The sequence below is a fragment of the Amborella trichopoda genome, chromosome 7 (genome assembly GCF_054954075.1).
Source record: "Amborella trichopoda isolate Santa Cruz 75 chromosome 7, AtrichopodaSantaCruz75HAP2 v2.0, whole genome shotgun sequence".
Classification (NCBI taxonomy): Eukaryota; Viridiplantae; Streptophyta; class Magnoliopsida; order Amborellales; family Amborellaceae; genus Amborella; species Amborella trichopoda.
The window spans coordinates 18,609,073-18,626,951 of NC_142342.1; the positions used below are offsets into that span (position 1 = coordinate 18,609,073).

General features: G+C 41.3%; 1 protein-coding gene across 2 annotated transcripts; it reads right to left on the reverse strand.

Moving 5' to 3' along the window:
• Positions 1–509: 509 nt before the first annotated feature.
• LOC105421187 (zinc metalloproteinase aureolysin) lies at positions 510–11,887 on the reverse strand. 2 transcript variants are annotated; one of them, XM_020671568.2, is made up of 2 exons: positions 11,635–11,887; positions 510–1,620 (listed from the first exon to the last, which is right to left on the reverse strand). In XM_020671568.2, the coding sequence occupies exons 1-2, from the start codon at positions 11,757–11,759 to the stop codon at positions 1,404–1,406; spliced, it is 342 nt and encodes a 113-aa protein (XP_020527227.1). In that variant the 5' UTR covers positions 11,760–11,887; the 3' UTR covers positions 510–1,403. The 2 variants fall into 2 exon arrangements, with proteins under 2 accessions (XP_020527227.1, XP_011625903.2); XM_011627601.3 differs by having other exon boundaries at positions 510–1,584; positions 11,635–11,710.
• Between the last annotated feature and the right edge of the window lie 5,992 nt (positions 11,888–17,879).

Below are 17,879 nucleotides of genomic sequence, written 5' to 3' on the forward strand. Positions count from 1 at the left end.
ATGACACTTACAACAATCATGGGTGCATGCACAGCATAGCACCTCTTGGGAACCAGTTATTCACCTCTTCCACATAGAGAGAAGATTGCTATTTGTGTGTCAGATACTCTACTTTTTTATGTAAATTTTTGTGGTTTCTAATAACAGAGCACTAAAGCAAATCTAGCTGTAATGCTATACATCGAAAGATGACGTTAACTATTTTGGAGAAAAAATGATTGTCGCATTTGATCTTCCTCGCTTGTGAAATTCTTTGATTGTGGGTGGTGGCCCTGCCCAGCCTGGCCAGTAGAGGAAACACTTTATAAAACAATATTTTTAAAAAAAAGTACTCAGAGACGAGCACAAAGTTGGACAAGGCTGAGCTGGGCCATGTACCAAGTCCAGGCCCGGCTACGACACTGAGCCAACATTTCAGGAGAGGCCCAGTCTACCGGCCAAATTTAGTGGCCTGTGCTGTTTAGGCCCCGCCCCCAGGCCCATTTCCACCCTTAATAACAGTGACAAGAAACTAAGAATTGTTACATGATTAATGCAATTAATAAACAAGACATTGATACTTGGAACCTGGAAACAAGTTACCATCACTTCAACAACAACATATTGAGCATGCTAGGAACCTTGGAATACCATCATTCATCAGCAGTTCTCCAACCATAGTTGAAACACAATGAATCGAACCAGAGATCATGGCAAACAAATCTTTAATGGATCTTCATCGCAAGGGAGAGTTCTTAAAGGAAACATTGGAATGTTCTCATAGCTCTTTGATTGGAAAAATGGAGTATTTGTCTTCATATGAACAGGATGAGAATAACCCCAAAAACAGAGCAGAACTAGAGGTTCTACTTCATGGAATTCAACCAGCTGCTAATCCATGACCCCAAATTTTGGACTGAAGACAACCTGAAGTCGAGTGAATCTCTTATTGCATAAGGTAACCTCTTAAAGCAGGAGATATAAACCTCCCTGGCATCTCCAAAACATATAATTTTACATTGTTCATGGCACTAAACATGCAAATGGTAGCATCTCAGGCTTCTATAGATGTCAAGAACATAGCTGCCCACCTTATCTCAGGCGGCCATATGAATGTTGCTTCAAAGATGTGAATGGTACTCTCTTGTGACAGTAACTGTCAACCAAATTGCAGTTACTAAAAAATGAGAGCTAGCCATGCAGGCTTTATTTCAAGTGTGCCAATCTTTCTCTAAGCTTAGAATCATAATGTTTTGTCCTCTCCAACTTTAAATGTTAACTATTTACGAAATGGGGTATATTTGTCATCCGAAATCTAACATTAACAAAAAGAGATAGAGATGCATATGTATTCACATGCCCATTGAGGCTTGAGATATTCTATCATCATCATCATTATCATCATCATCCGAGGCCTATCCCAACTATTTGAGGTCGGCTTGCGATATTCTTTCTTGATGGGAATTTCTCTGCCAATTCTCAAGGGCCTTCTGAATCGTGACCTTAGCTCCATGAATCTCTGCATCTGAAAACTTGTGCTTCACAATTCCCAAAGGACCTGGCTGCAATACCTTTATTACGGTTTCCATATCCTGCTCTAGCTGCCTGAACACAAAGCTAACACACTCAACATCTGTATTTCTGTTAATAAAGTTTGAATGTAAGTGAAAAGGATAATTTTCATACAAATGGGATTATAAAAAAGCAGTACCAAAAACCAATTTAACCTGACAAACCATCTTTTATTTCACCATTGCATTTCTCCTGAATCGACAGTAGTGACTTCTAACTTTATGAATGACCAGAGGAACTAATTACAATGTAACAGTAAACAGCCCCCATTTATTTGCGAGATTAATACTTCTCTGATGATCAATAATTGCATTATAAGATCGAAGCACACACGAAAACAAAAAAAGAATATTAACACTCTCGTACATTATTTCAAAATGTCAATGTTATTTCTTTTGTGCAGAAATCAGCTGCCCATACTAAGACATCAAGAAGTCCAGATTCCCCATGTTTATTTTTTGAAAAAAACGATGTCTCCTCCTTTGCCCTCTCCCGCTTTCTTCACCCTCCCCTATTCTCCGTCCCCTAGGAATCCTCTTGCAAGCTTGCTCGACTCTACAATTCCTCTTTAGTGGCCATCTTTCATCCTCAGAGAGATGACCGCAAAGGAATCGAAACCTGGGCCAAAGAGATTTGGAAAGTACCAGAACTCAAGTACAAGCAACTCTCCAATGGGCCTTTCCTCTTCTCATTCCCCTCAGTAGAAGGAGTTGTTCTCGCCCTGAGAACCACTTTCAACGTTCGGTTCCGAGGGGTCCCAGTTCAGTTGTCCAGGTGGACCGCTAACCTGGGGACCTTTCATTGGCAAAAGGTTTGGCTCACGGCCTCCTCTATCCCTCTTCACGCTTGGTGCCTTGACACCTTCAAGGCCATTGGTAACTCTTGTGGGTCCTTTGTGGCCGTCCATTGGAAGTCCATGTAAAATCTGCCTTTGGGCACATTGCACATTGCTGCTCATCATTGACGTACTTGAACGCATCGCATCCCTCCCTTCCTTTGGCTGAAATCGGCAGGAGCCTACTACCAGATTCTCCTTTCCTGGTCCTCTGCCTCACCGCCCGCTCCCAGTTTCGTCACTTTGGGAATCAATTCAAGCCTGTCAAATACTTCCGCCAATCAGAAGCAGTGGAAGCTTGTTGCTAGGAGAAGGCCAGGCCGCGCACAGGGACAACAAAACAATCACCACCCCCATCCACCCCCTCCCAAAGGCAACCCACCTATGCGCCACTCAGCTTCACCTCCTCCACCCCCACCACCACCTCCTCCCACCGTACCGTCTTGCATCGTCCTAGGAGAATTGGAGCTGACTCCTCGAGCACGAGAACCCATGCCCCTCGCTCCACCTACCGCCATCAACACCGCTCAAGTTGACACGTGCCACTCTTTGGTCTTCCCGGGCCGGGCTAGGCCGGCAACCTCATTTAATACCCCCACTCTTTAGCCACCTCCCATTGATGACAGCCATCCTTCTCCTCCAAAGGACACCTTTACCTCCCCACCATACCTCGTTATCCTGCCCTTCCCGTTGCTGGCTTGGGACAATCGACACTTGTCCCCCACCCTCACCTACCACCACGCTGTCAACATTTTTCTTCATCACCACTTCCTCAAAACTCCAATCCATCTTTCTCTCCTTCTCCCCTTCCCCCAATAATCTTCGGGACTGTTCCCCTCTCCCTGTACTTCAACGCATCATCCCACCCTCGCTCTCCGTCCACGCTGTCAGCCCTTGTGTCTTCCCAACACGAGCCACCCCTACCTACACAGCCCAGCCTCGACATTCCCACCTCATCATGCCTTCCCCCCCTGCCATTGGTAACTCTTGTGGGTCCTTTGTGGTCGTCCATTGGAAGTCCATGTAAAATCTGCCTCTGGGCACATTGCACATTGCTGCTCATCATTGACGTACTTGAACGCATCGCATCCCTCCCTTCCTTTGGCTGGAATCGGCAGGAGCCTACTACCAGATTCTCCTTTCCTGGTCCTCTGCCTCACCGCCCGCTCCCAGTTTCGTCACTTTGGGAACCAATTCAAGCCTGTCAAATACTTCCGCCAATCAGAAGCAGTGGAAGCTTGTTGCTAGAAGAAGGCCAGGCCGCGCACAAGGACAACAAAACAATCACCACCCCCATCCACCCCCTCCCAAAGGCAACCCACCTATGCGCCACTCAGCGTCACCTCCTCCACCCCCACCACCACCTCGTCCCACCGTACCGTCTTGCATCGTCCTAGGAGAACTGGAGCCGACTCCTCGAGCACGAGAACCCATGCCCCTCGCTCCACCTACTGCCATCAACACCGCTCAAGTCGACACGTGACACTCTTTGGTCTTCCTGGGCCGAGCTAGGAATCTTCGGGACTGTTCCCCTCTCCCTGTACTTCAACGCATCATCCCACCCTTGCTCTCCGTCCATGCCGTCAGCCCTTGTGTCTTCCCAACACGAGCCACCCCTACCTACACGGCCCAGCCTTGGCATTCCCACCTCATCATGCCTTCCCCCCTTGCCTACCTCGAAGGTTACCCTGCCTCAACCGCCACCCCACTCGCCTGGTCCTTTCCTCTCCCCTTTTCTAACTGGACCCTGGCCTTCACCTCCATCCTCGCCTCTGCTCATAGATTTCGAGGAAGAGGCAGAAGCATGACTCAGAGGAGACACTGCACCATCTCCTTCCCCAGAGAAGGTGGACACTAACATGGAGGGTATCCCGGCTACTAATCTTATCTCAACCGCCCTTGTCATTATAAGCTGCCCTGCAGCAGATCCCCTCAGCAGCAACCATGTTTTCATCTCTATCCCAATCCCTATTGGCCTGCCTCCGCCCAGCTCTATCCTCCTCTCTTCACCACCCCCTCTTTTACAGGATGCACCCTCACCCTTTATCCTTTCGGGATCTCCTTTTCTCACCCTTGCTGCTCTCCTAAGCCCCTCTTCGCTTCTTGAGTATACTGCCACCTTGACACCCTGACACTCTTATCCCCCCTTTCTACCACCCATACCTTCGCCCCTTCACCCACTGCCACATTGCTACCCCCAGGGAACAACCCTCCTACAACAGGTCCCTGCCCCAACCCTACTTTCTCTCCCTCTTGCATCCCCATCAACCCCTTCCCTTCACATACCCTCTCTCAACCCACCCCAGCCTAGTTTGGCCGAAAAAAAGAACAACCCTTCTACTCCCTCGTCTACACTGGGAGGTTCACCAGGGCTGAAAGCCCTCTCTCCGAACCCCCTTCGGGCTCTGGTATGTTTAGACCCACCCCTGCAAACGAGTTGCCTTCTCTAGGGCTGCAGGGATTACCCTCTCTTATGACTGCCTCGGTTTCATCTTCTTATTCTCTCCTGTCTGTCGACACAATGGGGGACCCTCTCTCGCCACCGTCAGTGGACTCAGACTACGTCAATGGCATCAACTGTGGCCAAGGAAGGATTTTGGACATCATGTAAGTAATGGGCTTCCCCCATTTAGGACCAGATGCCCAATTCCATGAATTCTTCTCGGCTGGTGTTCAATCGCGTTTTCGGGCAAGCAAGAAAGGAAATGAGAACTTACCAACCTTTCTTGCACTATCAATTATGATAGAGTCTCCACTAGTACCCCCTCTACCTCCAGAACCACCTCACAAGCTCCCACTTTGGGCCAATTGGTGAGACCTTCCCTTAGGAATTCTCCTCTTTCTCTCTCACCCTTACGTTGATCCTCACTTGGAATATTCGTGGTCTCGGCCAGGGTCAAAAAAAGCAGGCAGTGAGAGATCTCTGTTTCAAACACCAGCCCACAGTTCTGGGCCTCACTGAAACTACGTCACCCCATCTTACCCTATTCCAGGTTAGGCAGATATGGGGACGCCGACCCTGTCAGTGGGTCTCTTTACCTGCGGAAGGGGCATCGGGTGGCATCTGGGACCCCACTGCTCATTCCCTAACCTCCTCTCACACTACGAGTTTTTTGATGACCTTACTTTTGTCAAGGATCTCCGATGGCTTGCTTTGGAAGTTCACAGCCGTATACGGGCCCAATCAAGACTCGCTAAGGCACCGTCTTTGGGACAAGCTCAACAACATCTCCCTCCCACACCCCATTTGGTGCTTAGAGGAGGACTTCAATGTCACAAGATGGTCCTTCGAGAGGAATTCTTCTTCTAAAATCACTCCAACCATGACGGTCTTCTCAGACTTCGTTAGCCTTAAAAATCTCCTTGACCTAACCACTCAAGGATCACAATATACATGGTCCAACCACTCCACCATCCCGTCCCTCTCTAAACTTGACATGTTCCTCGTCTCTATTGACTGGGACTCCTTCCTTGGGACCCATTCTTTAGCCTTACCCAAGCCCACCTCCGATCATTGTCCCCTCCTCCTGGACACCAACCCTGCTTAGAGAGGTGCCAAACCTTTTAGGTTCGAATGGGTTTGGTTGGAAGAACGCACACCTTCACCTAGCTACTCCCAGTCTGGTGGCAGGATTTGTTAGCCTTGGTCCAAGGCTGGGCTGGTTTAAGAATTCAACACAAACTCCAACTACCCAAGGCTTGCCCCAAATCTTGGAGTACAAGCCTCTTGGGGTTCCTCAGCCCCCAAAAAAGAGCCACCCTCGAAGCCATCCAGGCTCTCGACATCACCAAGGAATCCAGGAACTTATTGGAATCAGAATTCCTTCAAGAATCCAACTAAAGTCTCTTTACCAATCCCAACTGAAGCAACAAGAAATATTATGGTATCAACGATCCAGAATAAAGTGGTTGAAGGCCAGGGACCTCAACACAGGCTTCTTCCATAGAACAGCCAACTGTAGGCGTACAGATAACACCATCTCACACTTGTTAGTGGAAGATTACCTTATAGACCAACCACCTGATGTTGAGCACCACATCCTAGCCTACTTCAAAAACCTCTTCCCTACCCCGGTATGGCCCAAAACTCCCATGGGGGATCTATATTTTTTGGTCTTACCACTTGAAAAAGCCTCTTAGCTAGAAAGACCATTTTCTGAGTATGAAATCTTGTATGCCTATCTCAATTAGCCTCAGACAGAGCTCCAGGGCTTGACGGATATCCCATTGCCCTATTCAAACAATATTGGGAAGTCTTCTGGCATGATTTCCTAGCCATTTTCAAAGAATTCTTTTCCAGGGGAGTTATCCATCGGGCCTTGAACGCCACCTTTATAACCCTTATTCCCAAGGTTGAAGGAGCAACCCACCTCAAAGACTTCCGCCCTATTAGTCTGGTCAATTCTACTTATAAAGTCTTAGCCAAGGTTTTAGCCTCCCGACTGAAAGAAGTCCTATCCCTGGTAATCTCTCCCCCTCAAAGTACATTCACTAAAGATCGTCAAATCCTTGACGGTGCTTTGGTGGCTCATTAATGCATTCACTCTAAACACCTAACTAGGGAACCCGGTATTTTCGTGAAGCTTGACTGGGAAAAAGCTTACGATCACGTGGATTGGGACATCCTTGAGGAAACCCAATCTAGAATGGGATTCAGTTTGAGATGGAGATCCTGGATGAAGGCTTGCTACTCTCATCCACACTTCTCCATTCTCATCAATGGTTCCCCTAAGGGATTCTCTCCATCAACCAGGGGCCTTCGTCAAGGAGACCCCTTATCCCCGTTTCTCTTTGCAATTTCAACCGCAGTTTTCAGTCAATCTATCTCTAGAATGTATTCGGCTACTCTCTTACATGGGTTCAAAGTTGGTCACCAAGGGTCGACAGTCTCGCATCTTGAATATGCGGACGACACCCTGGTTCTTTGCAATGTCAATTCAGAAGATGTGGGAAATCTATTCTTGTTTCTTAGATGTTTCGAGTTTGTGACGGGATTCAAGGTTAAGTTCCACAAAACCAAAATGATGGGGATTAATGTTGACCAGACCTCCTTAATATGTTTCGCAGACAGTTGGGGATGTGGGACAGATACTTTTCCGTCCAAATACCTTGGCCTACCTCTCTACTTGGGAAAGCCTAAAAAGTGACTCTGGTCTCACATAATCGACAAGGTAGACCGTAGGTTAGCCGGGCGGAAAGGTCGCTTACTCTCTCCGGGAGGCAGATTGACCCTCATCAAAGCCACCCTTGCTAATATACCAGTTTACCAAATGTCCTTGTTCCACATGCCGATTGCCGTCAACGCAAGATTAGAACAGTTGATGAGAAGGTTTTTTTGGTCTAGGGATGCATCCTCCAACGAATTCCATCTTATAGCCTGGGATAAACTTTGCCTGTCCAAAAAATTGGTGAGATCAGGGATAAAAAATCTTAGGAAGCAAAATGAGGCACTCCTAGGCAAATGGAGCTGGCGTCTAGCCACTCAAAGGGACCAACTGTGGAACACCAACCTTCATCACAAATATCGAATATCCATTTGTGCAGCTCACCATCACTTCCAGTCTTGCATAAGGTTACATCTCAGACAGGAGAATCACATCCTCTTCTGGCATGACCTTTGGCTTGGACATACTCCCCTCAAGGACAGATTCCCAAACCTGTATTCTTTGTCTCGTACACAACAAGCTATTGTTGAAGATGAGATGGTCCTAGCGGGGCCTGTGAGATCTTGGAATCACGTGTTCCAAAGAGCTTGTAATAACTTGGAAGTTTCCCAATTCGCAGAACTAGCGGTTGAACTTCAGGCCATCTATCTTGTAAACAGTGGCCCAAAAAGGATCACTCGGTCCCCCTCAGCTTCCAGGAGCTTCTCGGTATCCTCATTCTATCGTAGTCTTCCACAAGTTTCTACTACTTCTGCAGCACCTTCCACTTCTGTTTCTCAGGCTTGGGTCTCCATAGACCCCCCCCCCCCCCCAAAATCTAAATTTTTATGTGGCTAGCACTCTCTTTGGAGAATGATAACAGTTGATCAAATACTGTGTAGGGGCATCCCACTCCCTAATCGATGTGTCTTGTGTATGGCAGCTGAAGAAACAAACGACCACCTCCTACTACACTATCCGTTTGCTCATAATCTCTAGGGGGGTATTCTCAAACTTTTCGACATTCAATGGGTCACACCCGAGCATGTCCCGTCCATTCTATCATCTGTCAGGCCCTTAAGTTGGCCTAAACTTGGGATTCTCCTTTGGAAATCCATGGTGGAGGCTACCATTTGGGCTCTATGGATCAAGAGAAACAATAGAGTGTTTAGGGGTGAATACTCCACATGGAACAAATTTTTCACTAAGCCAAAATCCACAGTTGTCTTTTAGGCAACAAACCACCACAATTTCAAAGGAGTCACCACCACGACTTAATTTCAGGATTGGCCCGCTGTCCTAAAACACTATCGTAAACGACCAGCCCGTGCTTCCTGTTGGATCCCCCCACCGTCAGACCTTTTCAACTGAACTTCAAAGGATGCTCCCTCGGGAATCCAAGTCCTTTGGGAGTGGGGGCCATAGTAAGAGACTATTTAGGCAACACGTCTTCCTGTTACATCAGCCACACCAACTCGGTGGCAGCCGAAGCCCACGCCCTCTTGGAAGGACTAAAGCTACTTCAAACTCTCAGCCCACACTCAATTGTGATAGAGGGCAACTCCCAGAACACTATTCTGTGGGCCCAAAGAACTCTTCACCTCCAACCTGGACCTTAGCGCACATCTTTGATCACATTCATTAGCTGTGCAAGGATATGGACGTCTCAGGGAAGCATCCTGGAGGGAGAGTAACCAGGAAGCAGACGCCCTAGCTAAAGAAACGGCTTTACGAGAGGAATTTTAGCAATCTTCATGTTTCCCTAGTTGGGAATTTTGGACCACTCTCTTTTAGTAGTTGCTGTTTGCACACTGTAACCTTCTTCTAGAAGGATTTTGGTTCTCCTTCCCTAGAGCACCCAATTCTGTGGTCTGCCTAGGTTTTTGTACTACTTTCACTCAATTAAGGTTAACATTCTCAAAAAAAGAAATCTGCCAACACTACTGCAGACACTAATTCAGCCAAGCAATCTGCTCAGTACGCTTAGAACCTCCAAGGTACAAGGAGAAATAAGTATTAGATTTATTTAAAAAAATCACCTAATAAAAATAATAAATGTATCTAGACTGTGTTCTAACATAAAAAGCAAAACTTGGGTTCTGAAATCATGAAACAGTAAAAAGTCATCAACTAGAAATGTATAGGCAACGACCACCAAAATGAAAACAACAAAAAATTGACAGGACGATCACTTGTTCCTCCGAAACTCTCTAAATGTAAGGGCATTCCCATCTCTACATCTCAATGCATGTGTGAAAATAAGACGTAGAAGGGGTTAGTAGCTGAATGAAACATCCTTTTGTTCTACCACTCAGCTGCCACATGCCTTCCAGAAACGATAAGAGCTCTAATGGCATAAAATCGTGAATCAAGGTTCCAAGACAATAACCCCACATGGAGGGCATGCAAAAAGTGGACCTCGAAAGAAATCAGAAGTAATTTCTTCAAGTCATCCAAAGTAATTTTCAAACTTTACTCTTATAAGGAACATTTTTTAGTTTCTTGGAACTTCAAAACATGTCAAAGATGCAGTAATAGAAAGTTTTGGCAAGAAAATCCCATGCCAAAACACTTATTGTCCATGCCCTTGTTCTTATCAACAAATATATTAATCTACAATGTATTTCTTAAGGATAAGTGGTTAAACTCATAATTTCTCAAAACAAAAGGATGTGATATTGCCTAGCACCAAAACAAGATGCTTTAGGACTAGGAAAATTTTGAGACATTTTCCAAATAAGAAGAGGAGAGACAAGGCCTTACCAGAGCAGACCAAACATTGACTAAAAAAGTTCACTAGTGGATGGGTATAAAAATTGTATTACTCATAATTAACTGGTCTGTTCAAGCTGGGCCTTAACGGTCATTGGCATTTGAATGTTGGCCCCTCAGGAAAGAACATATCAACCTAGAGAATACCCTACAAGTGACCAACAATTCAAATATGTGATGCGTGTGTAGAGGAGCAATTCTTCACTTTTGGCTTTCGAAGTTTGAACAGTCACACTGCATGGTTCCACTCAACAAAAGGTGGCAGTATACATCACTTTCAGGCCTCCAATCTTATTTCATTCACATATAAGTACTCGAGAGCCATTCCCAGCGCCTTAAATCCATGGAGAGACTGCTATTCTCAAGTAGGTCTAAGATTTTCCAGTACTATTGGCACAAGACACTTAAAGAAATCATCTCGAAATCCCCCACCCAAAACACTCCAAATATTTACAGTTAAGGATGTTTATATTTCAAAATTTGCATAATAAACTTATTTCATTCTCTCATTTCTATCTGGCACTTTAGACTCCTTGTTCATTCGCCTTTTTCAATAGCATACCCACAATAAGGCATCAAACAAGCTAGACCAAACAAGAAAAAATGCTTGTAATTTGGAATTCTTTAAAGAGCATAACCTAATCACCTTAAAACACACAGATTAATGCATTGACAAAATCTTGAAGTAAGATGATTAACTGATTGACAGCGGATACTCAATACAAATTATGTTCTTTGCTTCAACAATAACTAGTGTCACAAACCCTAGGAAGAGTCGAATTAGGATTTCTGATTCTAACATTGATTGTATGGCTTGTATTCCTATTAAGTATTTAACACACACATAATTTAATGGGGTTCTTTATTATAATGAAAAAAAGTCAAACAAAATGTAGAAACAAGTGAAAAGTGAAAACAAATAACATGGGTTCGATATATCTCAGCATTTTACAATTTAAACATACTTTTCCAAAACTAATACCTATTGATGCAATATAGTAATCCCCCCACAATTCAAATCAATACATAATCCTTAATCAGCCAATATCTCAAGTTCATTAAGTGATTCTATCTGTCCTTGTAATTAAATGAGTACTAACTAAAATTGGAGAACAAACATGATAATGTGTGTGTGTGTGTGACAGAGAGAGAGAGAGAGAGAGAGAGAGAGAGAAAGTCGTGAGGATTCCTCATATTGATAAGGAAATACGAGCAGAGAAGCCAAGAGTACACTGGAAATGTAACTTAAAATCTGTACAAATAATCTTGAAACAACAATGAATAGTTGAAAGATGATGCTTCCAAATAGAGGAGAAATGGGGCATAAAATACCTGAGAGAGGCAGCAGTTTTAAAGATTATTCCTCCCAAAATGCTCCTCATTCTCTCACTTGTGTGACCAATCAATCTCTGCAAAATGCAGAAGCACCCCCATCTCAATACATATAACGTTCTCATGATTATAGCAATAAAATAGTCATGAGGGATGTCACGTCCAATCAATGCTCGGATAGTGATGGATGGGTAGAAAGTGGCAACCCTAGAACACAATAGTGCTCGATGCTGCTGTCTCCATCACCGTTCATTTGACAAAAATGATATTTATGGATGGATGAGTTTTGGTAAAGAGTGGTTTGTATAAGGCATCAATAAAACAATCAATGCTGCACCTCCATACCTTGTCAAAAGATGTACTTTCCACCTTGAAAAGCCCTATCATGGCTTGAAAATCTTAATTAGGATTTTTAAAGTTCTAAAAATGATATAGATCCAGTAGATTTATATACACTTGAAAATTTTGAAAAGTGAAGGCTTAGATAATACGTAACAAGATGCACTATTTTCATGACTTGAAATCTTTTTTTTTCATTTAATATTAATACTTCTTGTTAGCGAGATGATCAATTGGAGGATTTTCTAGAGTTCGAATAACTTCTTTTTGTGAGTTTTATAAACTTTTCTTTTTAGTAAATGAAATGTACTAATTGGTAATTTTGTACTTAAAGATCATTTCCGGATCTTTCATATTGGTACTGTCTATTGAGAAACTAAAATAATTTTCCTAAATTTTGTCATTTTTTATGAATTTAATGCATCACTCATTACTATTTTGATAAATTTCCTTTTAAACTTTTATCACCAGCTAACCCCATCATTGGGTAGGAATGAGGGAGGACAAGAATTTAAAATTCTAAAAGTTTCTCCAAAACGCCAAGACAAAATCAAGGCTTTTTTCTTTCTTTAATATTTTTTTATTTTTTTATTTGTTTTCAAATGAAGTTTATATAAGGTGCCCTCTTGTACTTTACAAGTAAGCAAACCTCTAAATTTTGGTTGAAGGCACAGTTTTGGTATTGAAAATTTGATGATGAGTTAAAAATATATTTTCATTCCTACTTATAAAATTTAAAATTTTGAAGTACACTTTATTTCAATAGCATAAAGTTGATACCATATATAAACTTTTTTTTACTTTCAAGTTATAAAAAAACAATCAAATTACTTTCGAGTCTTTAAAGTCTTGTAAGATGAATTAATCTACTTCCTCTACTTACACTTTAATTCTCTTTCTTTATTGTCCTCTCTCTCTCTCGATCTCAGCTTTTGCCCTATAACTTCTAAAAATAAAATTAACAAAAGTAAAAATAACTTTTTGTAGCAACTAGATCGTAATCTGCATCATTCTCCCATGGTTGGAGAAAACTCAGTCTCGAGTTTTAAAATGCGCTAAGATGAAATTTTCCTCGCATCCTTTTACAACTTGAACATTGTAAACAGATCTCGAACATTGTAACTACGATCCTGTTACCAGTAGGTTATTGCACTAATCAAAATACAATTGTGCACTGAAACTAATAAGCCCTTGAGGAAAGGGTCGTTGTATGTCGATTTTTCAGCCACAAACGTGTTGAAATTACTAAAACTAAACCTTAGGGCACAACACGTATGTATTTGTTTCTTTGTTATGCATCTCCAAAGGCTTGATCTCCTCTAGTTTCAAGTCACCGTCTTGATTCTCCATCTCTCTATTGATGAGAAATTTAGATATCTTTGCTGCCTTAATGCCAACTTATTTCCTTTCATCGTGTTCTTCATAAAAAGCAAGATCTTCTTCAAATATGAGATCACTTTAATCTTGCTCTTTATCAAATATAGGACTTTCATCAAAGATGAGATCACTTTGGAATGCTAATTCCAATTGAATATCCAAACCTTGATTCTTCATCAAAGCTAACTAAATCACACTTCCGACCATAAGGAACAATATCACTCTCCCAACCATGAGGCTCCTGACACAGAGGATTGGCATGGAATAAGTTCTAGAAAATAGCGTCTGACTCACTACCGCATCACAGTGTGTTGGGGCTAGATTTTGCGCCAAGCGCAGGGTCAGCTCCTCTACTTACTTTCTCAAAATTTTGTTCTATATCTCTCGGAGAACTCAGAGGTTTCGTTCTCATCAGATGGGTTAAGTCCCGATACTCAACCATAGGCCTTGTCCACAAGCTATGATGCTTATCGACAAACACAATAATCCACAAGAATCGATTATGCTCTAATACCACATGACACAATATAAAATTACTTACGAATAGCACACGGCAAAACAACCTCATTTTAGAGAGAAATAAAAACATAGAAAGAAATCGCAAGCGGAAAAAACAAACATGCAGATCCGAGTATTCCAGCACATGCTCAGAAATACAAGAGAGAGGAAAATACCTACAAAGGGTCTCTCTCTCTCTCTCTCTCTAAACGACCTCGAAGATCACTTTTTTCATTCTATAAAAATTAACTACCTTACAATATGAGGCATCTTACTACTTTTATCAATACGCCTTGCCAAATCTTTAAATGATAAGTTTCCTATTATCTTGCACATTAGTCCCAATTAAAAGATAAATCTTTTTTCCTAATGGACTTGCCATCTCACATCCCTAAAGAGAGGGAAACAAACTCCTCTAAAAGATAACTACTCTTTCTCATAGAAAAGATAACCTCAACTCATTTTATCCATCTAAACACTATTACTCTTCTTAAAAAGATTTACTCTTCAACATTACTATCACAAGAATTACAAGACCCTATGAACAACCTAATATTCTTGCATAATATATTGCTCTGCAATTAAAAAATAGAGGTTTATTTGGAGAAACAATGAAAAAAGCTATTGAATTAGTTGAACAAGCCTCTTTCAGATCTGAATCTATTTGATTCAAAAGGGAAGAACTTGCATCAGTATCTCAATTTCAATTTAAACATGTAAATGATTCACACTCAATTTTTTGAGAAATATTACCATCCGAAAAGAGGAAAAAACAGAGTCTTTATCTAAATGAATGCTTTGAGAAATGGCTAACTTTCCTAAAGACGCGTTCGATAACAGGAAGTTGGTTCCCAGAAGATGGAACTTACCTATTATTATTCATATATTGTGTTTGATAAAAAAAGGTAAGATTAAAAGAAGAAGTTCCCTTTACTGTTCACTTCCCACTTTAGTGATAAAAAAGGTTCCGTGGAAAACCACATAACTTGAAAAAAGGAACTTTTCTTTTAACTTCCTCCCCCGATAACTCTTCGCACCTTTTGCCCAAACTCCTCACCCCTCTCGTGATTGTTCGCACTTTTTACCCTAACTCCTCACACCTCTGGCCTTCATCCCTCTCGCCTGCAACAACCACTCGCCTTCACCCTTGCCTGCAATAGTAACGACAACAGCAACAGATCGCGTGCTTCTTATTTTCACAGGTAACTCTCCCCTCTCTCCTCTCTCTCTCCTCAAAAATCTCCATTTTCCCTCTCTTATCTCCTTTAACCTTATTCCTATTAACTCCTCTCTCTCTTCTTTAATCTTAATCTCTCTAAGTTATGTAATACCATTTGTTTCCCTCAACAACCAATTAACTCAGGTAAGCTCTAGTCTCTCTCTATCTCTCTCTCTCTCTCAATGACCCATTAACTCAGTTTTAATGTGATTTTAAAACTGTTACAATCACATTCAATTTACTACCTACTCGAAATTGATGTTCTGTAGTACCAAAAATATGGCATAATACAATCACATTCATAAAAAAATCCAAGAAAAAAAACACAACAAACAAATCATAGACAGAGTATAAGTAAAATATTTGAGCGATTACTTTAAGGAAATAAACAATAGGAAATATGTATTGCATATTTGAGAGAGAGAGAGAGACAGAGATGCTAGAGCTTACCTAAGTTAATGGGTAGTTGAGGGAAGCAAATGGTATTGCATAACTTAGAGAGATTAAGATTAAAGAAGAAGAGATGAGTTAATAGAAATAGGGTTAAAGGAGAGAAGAGAGGGAAATCAGAGATTTTTGGGGAAAGTGACAGAGAAGAGAGAGTTACCTGTGAAAATGAGAAGCACGCGATCTGCTGCGGGTGCTGTTGCAGGCAAGTAGTTGTTGCAGGCAAGAGGGATGAAGGCGAGCAACTGTTGCATGCGAGAGAGGTGAGGAGTTTGGGTAAAATATGCGAACACCCACAAGAGGGGTATGGAGTTAGGGTAAAAGGTGCGAAGAGTTATCGGTGGAGGAAGTTAAAACTTCCTTTTTTCAAGTTCCATGGTATTCCAAGTTCCATGGTTTTCTACGAAACTTTTTTTATCACTTAAGTGGGAAGATGAGCAGTAAAGAGAACTTCCTTTTTTAATCTTACCTTTTTTAATCAAACACAATATAAGGATAATAACAGGTAGGTTCTATCTTCTGGGAACTAACTTCCTATTATCAAATGTGCCCTTAAAGAAATTAACCAACAAATATTTAAAGATGATACAAGAGTCTTGATTTTCAAAGAAAACAAATGTAATATATTATATAACTCAAAAATTAAATTTTATGCTACTATGTAGCTTAATTTTGTGGATTAATTTTGCTTGAGGGTATCAAACTCAAGCTTTAAAGTGAGAATTGCTAAAGACACTAGTATCAAGAGTGATGGACCATCTCTTGGGCATGGGTGGTCGTTTCTATACAAGCCCAAGAACTTGCAAAATGTAAGGAGGTATACTAAGCCAAGAAAGGATATATTCCACTCCTTATTGCTTGTCATGCGTTGTAGAGAGAAGGGAAGAAAAAGTGCATAATACTAAGGCAAGCTAGTTTCGTAGCAACCAGGGTTTTAAAAAACGCCGAGTCGAACCGGACTCGCCCGGTTCGACTCGGAAATCGTGAAAAGGGATCGGATCGCCCAAAAAATCGGAAATCGTCCGGTTCTAGAGAGAACCGGAAGATTCTGTACAGTGAATCGCCGATTCACTGTACGGAATCGGCGAAGTCCGAACAGTGAATTGGCGATTCCGTACGGATTTTTTTTTTTTTTTTTTTTTTTTTTTTTTTTTTGTAATCCATGAAAGATTTTTTTGTAATACTTGATCGATTTTTTTGTAATCCATGATCGAATTGTTTTTGTTTTTTTGTAATCCATGATCGAATTTTTTGGTTTTTTGTAACCCATAATAGAATTTTTTGTCATCCATGATCGAAATGTTTGTTTTCTTTTCTTGTAATCCATGATCGATTTTTTTGTTTTTTTTTTTTTTTTGTAACCCATGATAGAATTTTTTGTAATCCATGATCGAATGTTTTGTAATACATGATCGAAATGTTTGTTTTTTTTTTGTAATCCATGATCGAAATGTTTGTTTTTTTTTTTGTAATCCATGATTGAATTTTTTGTTTTTTGCTTTTTTTGTAACCCATGATAGAGTTTTTTGTAATTCATGATTGAATTTTTTGTAATCCATGATCGAACTATTTTTTTCTTTTTTTGTAATCCACGATTGAATTTTTTGTTTTTTTTTATTTGTTTTTTTTGTTTGTTTTTTTTTGTAATCCATGATCAAATTTTATGTAATCCATGATCGAATTTTATGTAATCCATGATTGAATTTTTTGAAAATTTGTGATTTTTTTTGTTTAATCCATGATCGAATTTTTTTTTTGTAATCCATGATAGAATTTTTTGAAAATTTGTGATTTTTTTTTTAATCCATGATCGATTTTTTTGAAAATTTGTTTTTTTTTTTTTTTAATCCATATTATTCAAAGAGAAAACGAGAGAGATGATGATTCTGAGGCTACCCTATCCCAGCCATATTATTCACATATCGAGTCCCAACAGCAACAGTGTAGGGATGAGCACGAAATACTGTAAATTAAATGCTGAATGGCGGTTCATGCAGGGAAAGAACATATCAATATTCGCATATTCATTCAAAAACATGAAAATTCTTAATGGAGTACCCTCATTTTTTATTGAATTCCTAAAAAAAAATATTTATAATGAATTTTAATAATTTTTTCGAATTTTTTTTAAGCTTTATTCTGACCGATTCACCCGATTCCCGATCCGGATCGTCGATTCGCCGATCCGGATCGGTTTTTTGGAAGCCCGATCCAGGTCACCGATCCGTTTTTTAAACCATTGGTAGTAACAGAAAGAACGACTGGGGTGGAAGAGTCAAGAGTCGAAAAGAGCATTCCTCACTTCTTCTCTCATTCACCATTTGGGTAATATTGCCAAAGGAGTTGCAAATGGATCTCCTAGTTC

Excerpts from the sequence above, each read along its gene's own strand:
- LOC105421187 (XM_020671568.2), bottom strand. The coding sequence starts at position 11,759 with ATGAGAACGTTATATGTATTGAGATGGGGGTGCTTCTGCATTTTGCAG. Across the intron at positions 1,621-11,634 it reads AAAACTGCTGCCTCTCTCAG|AAATACAGATGTTGAGTGTG; the intron begins GTATTTTATGCC and ends CTTTATTAACAG.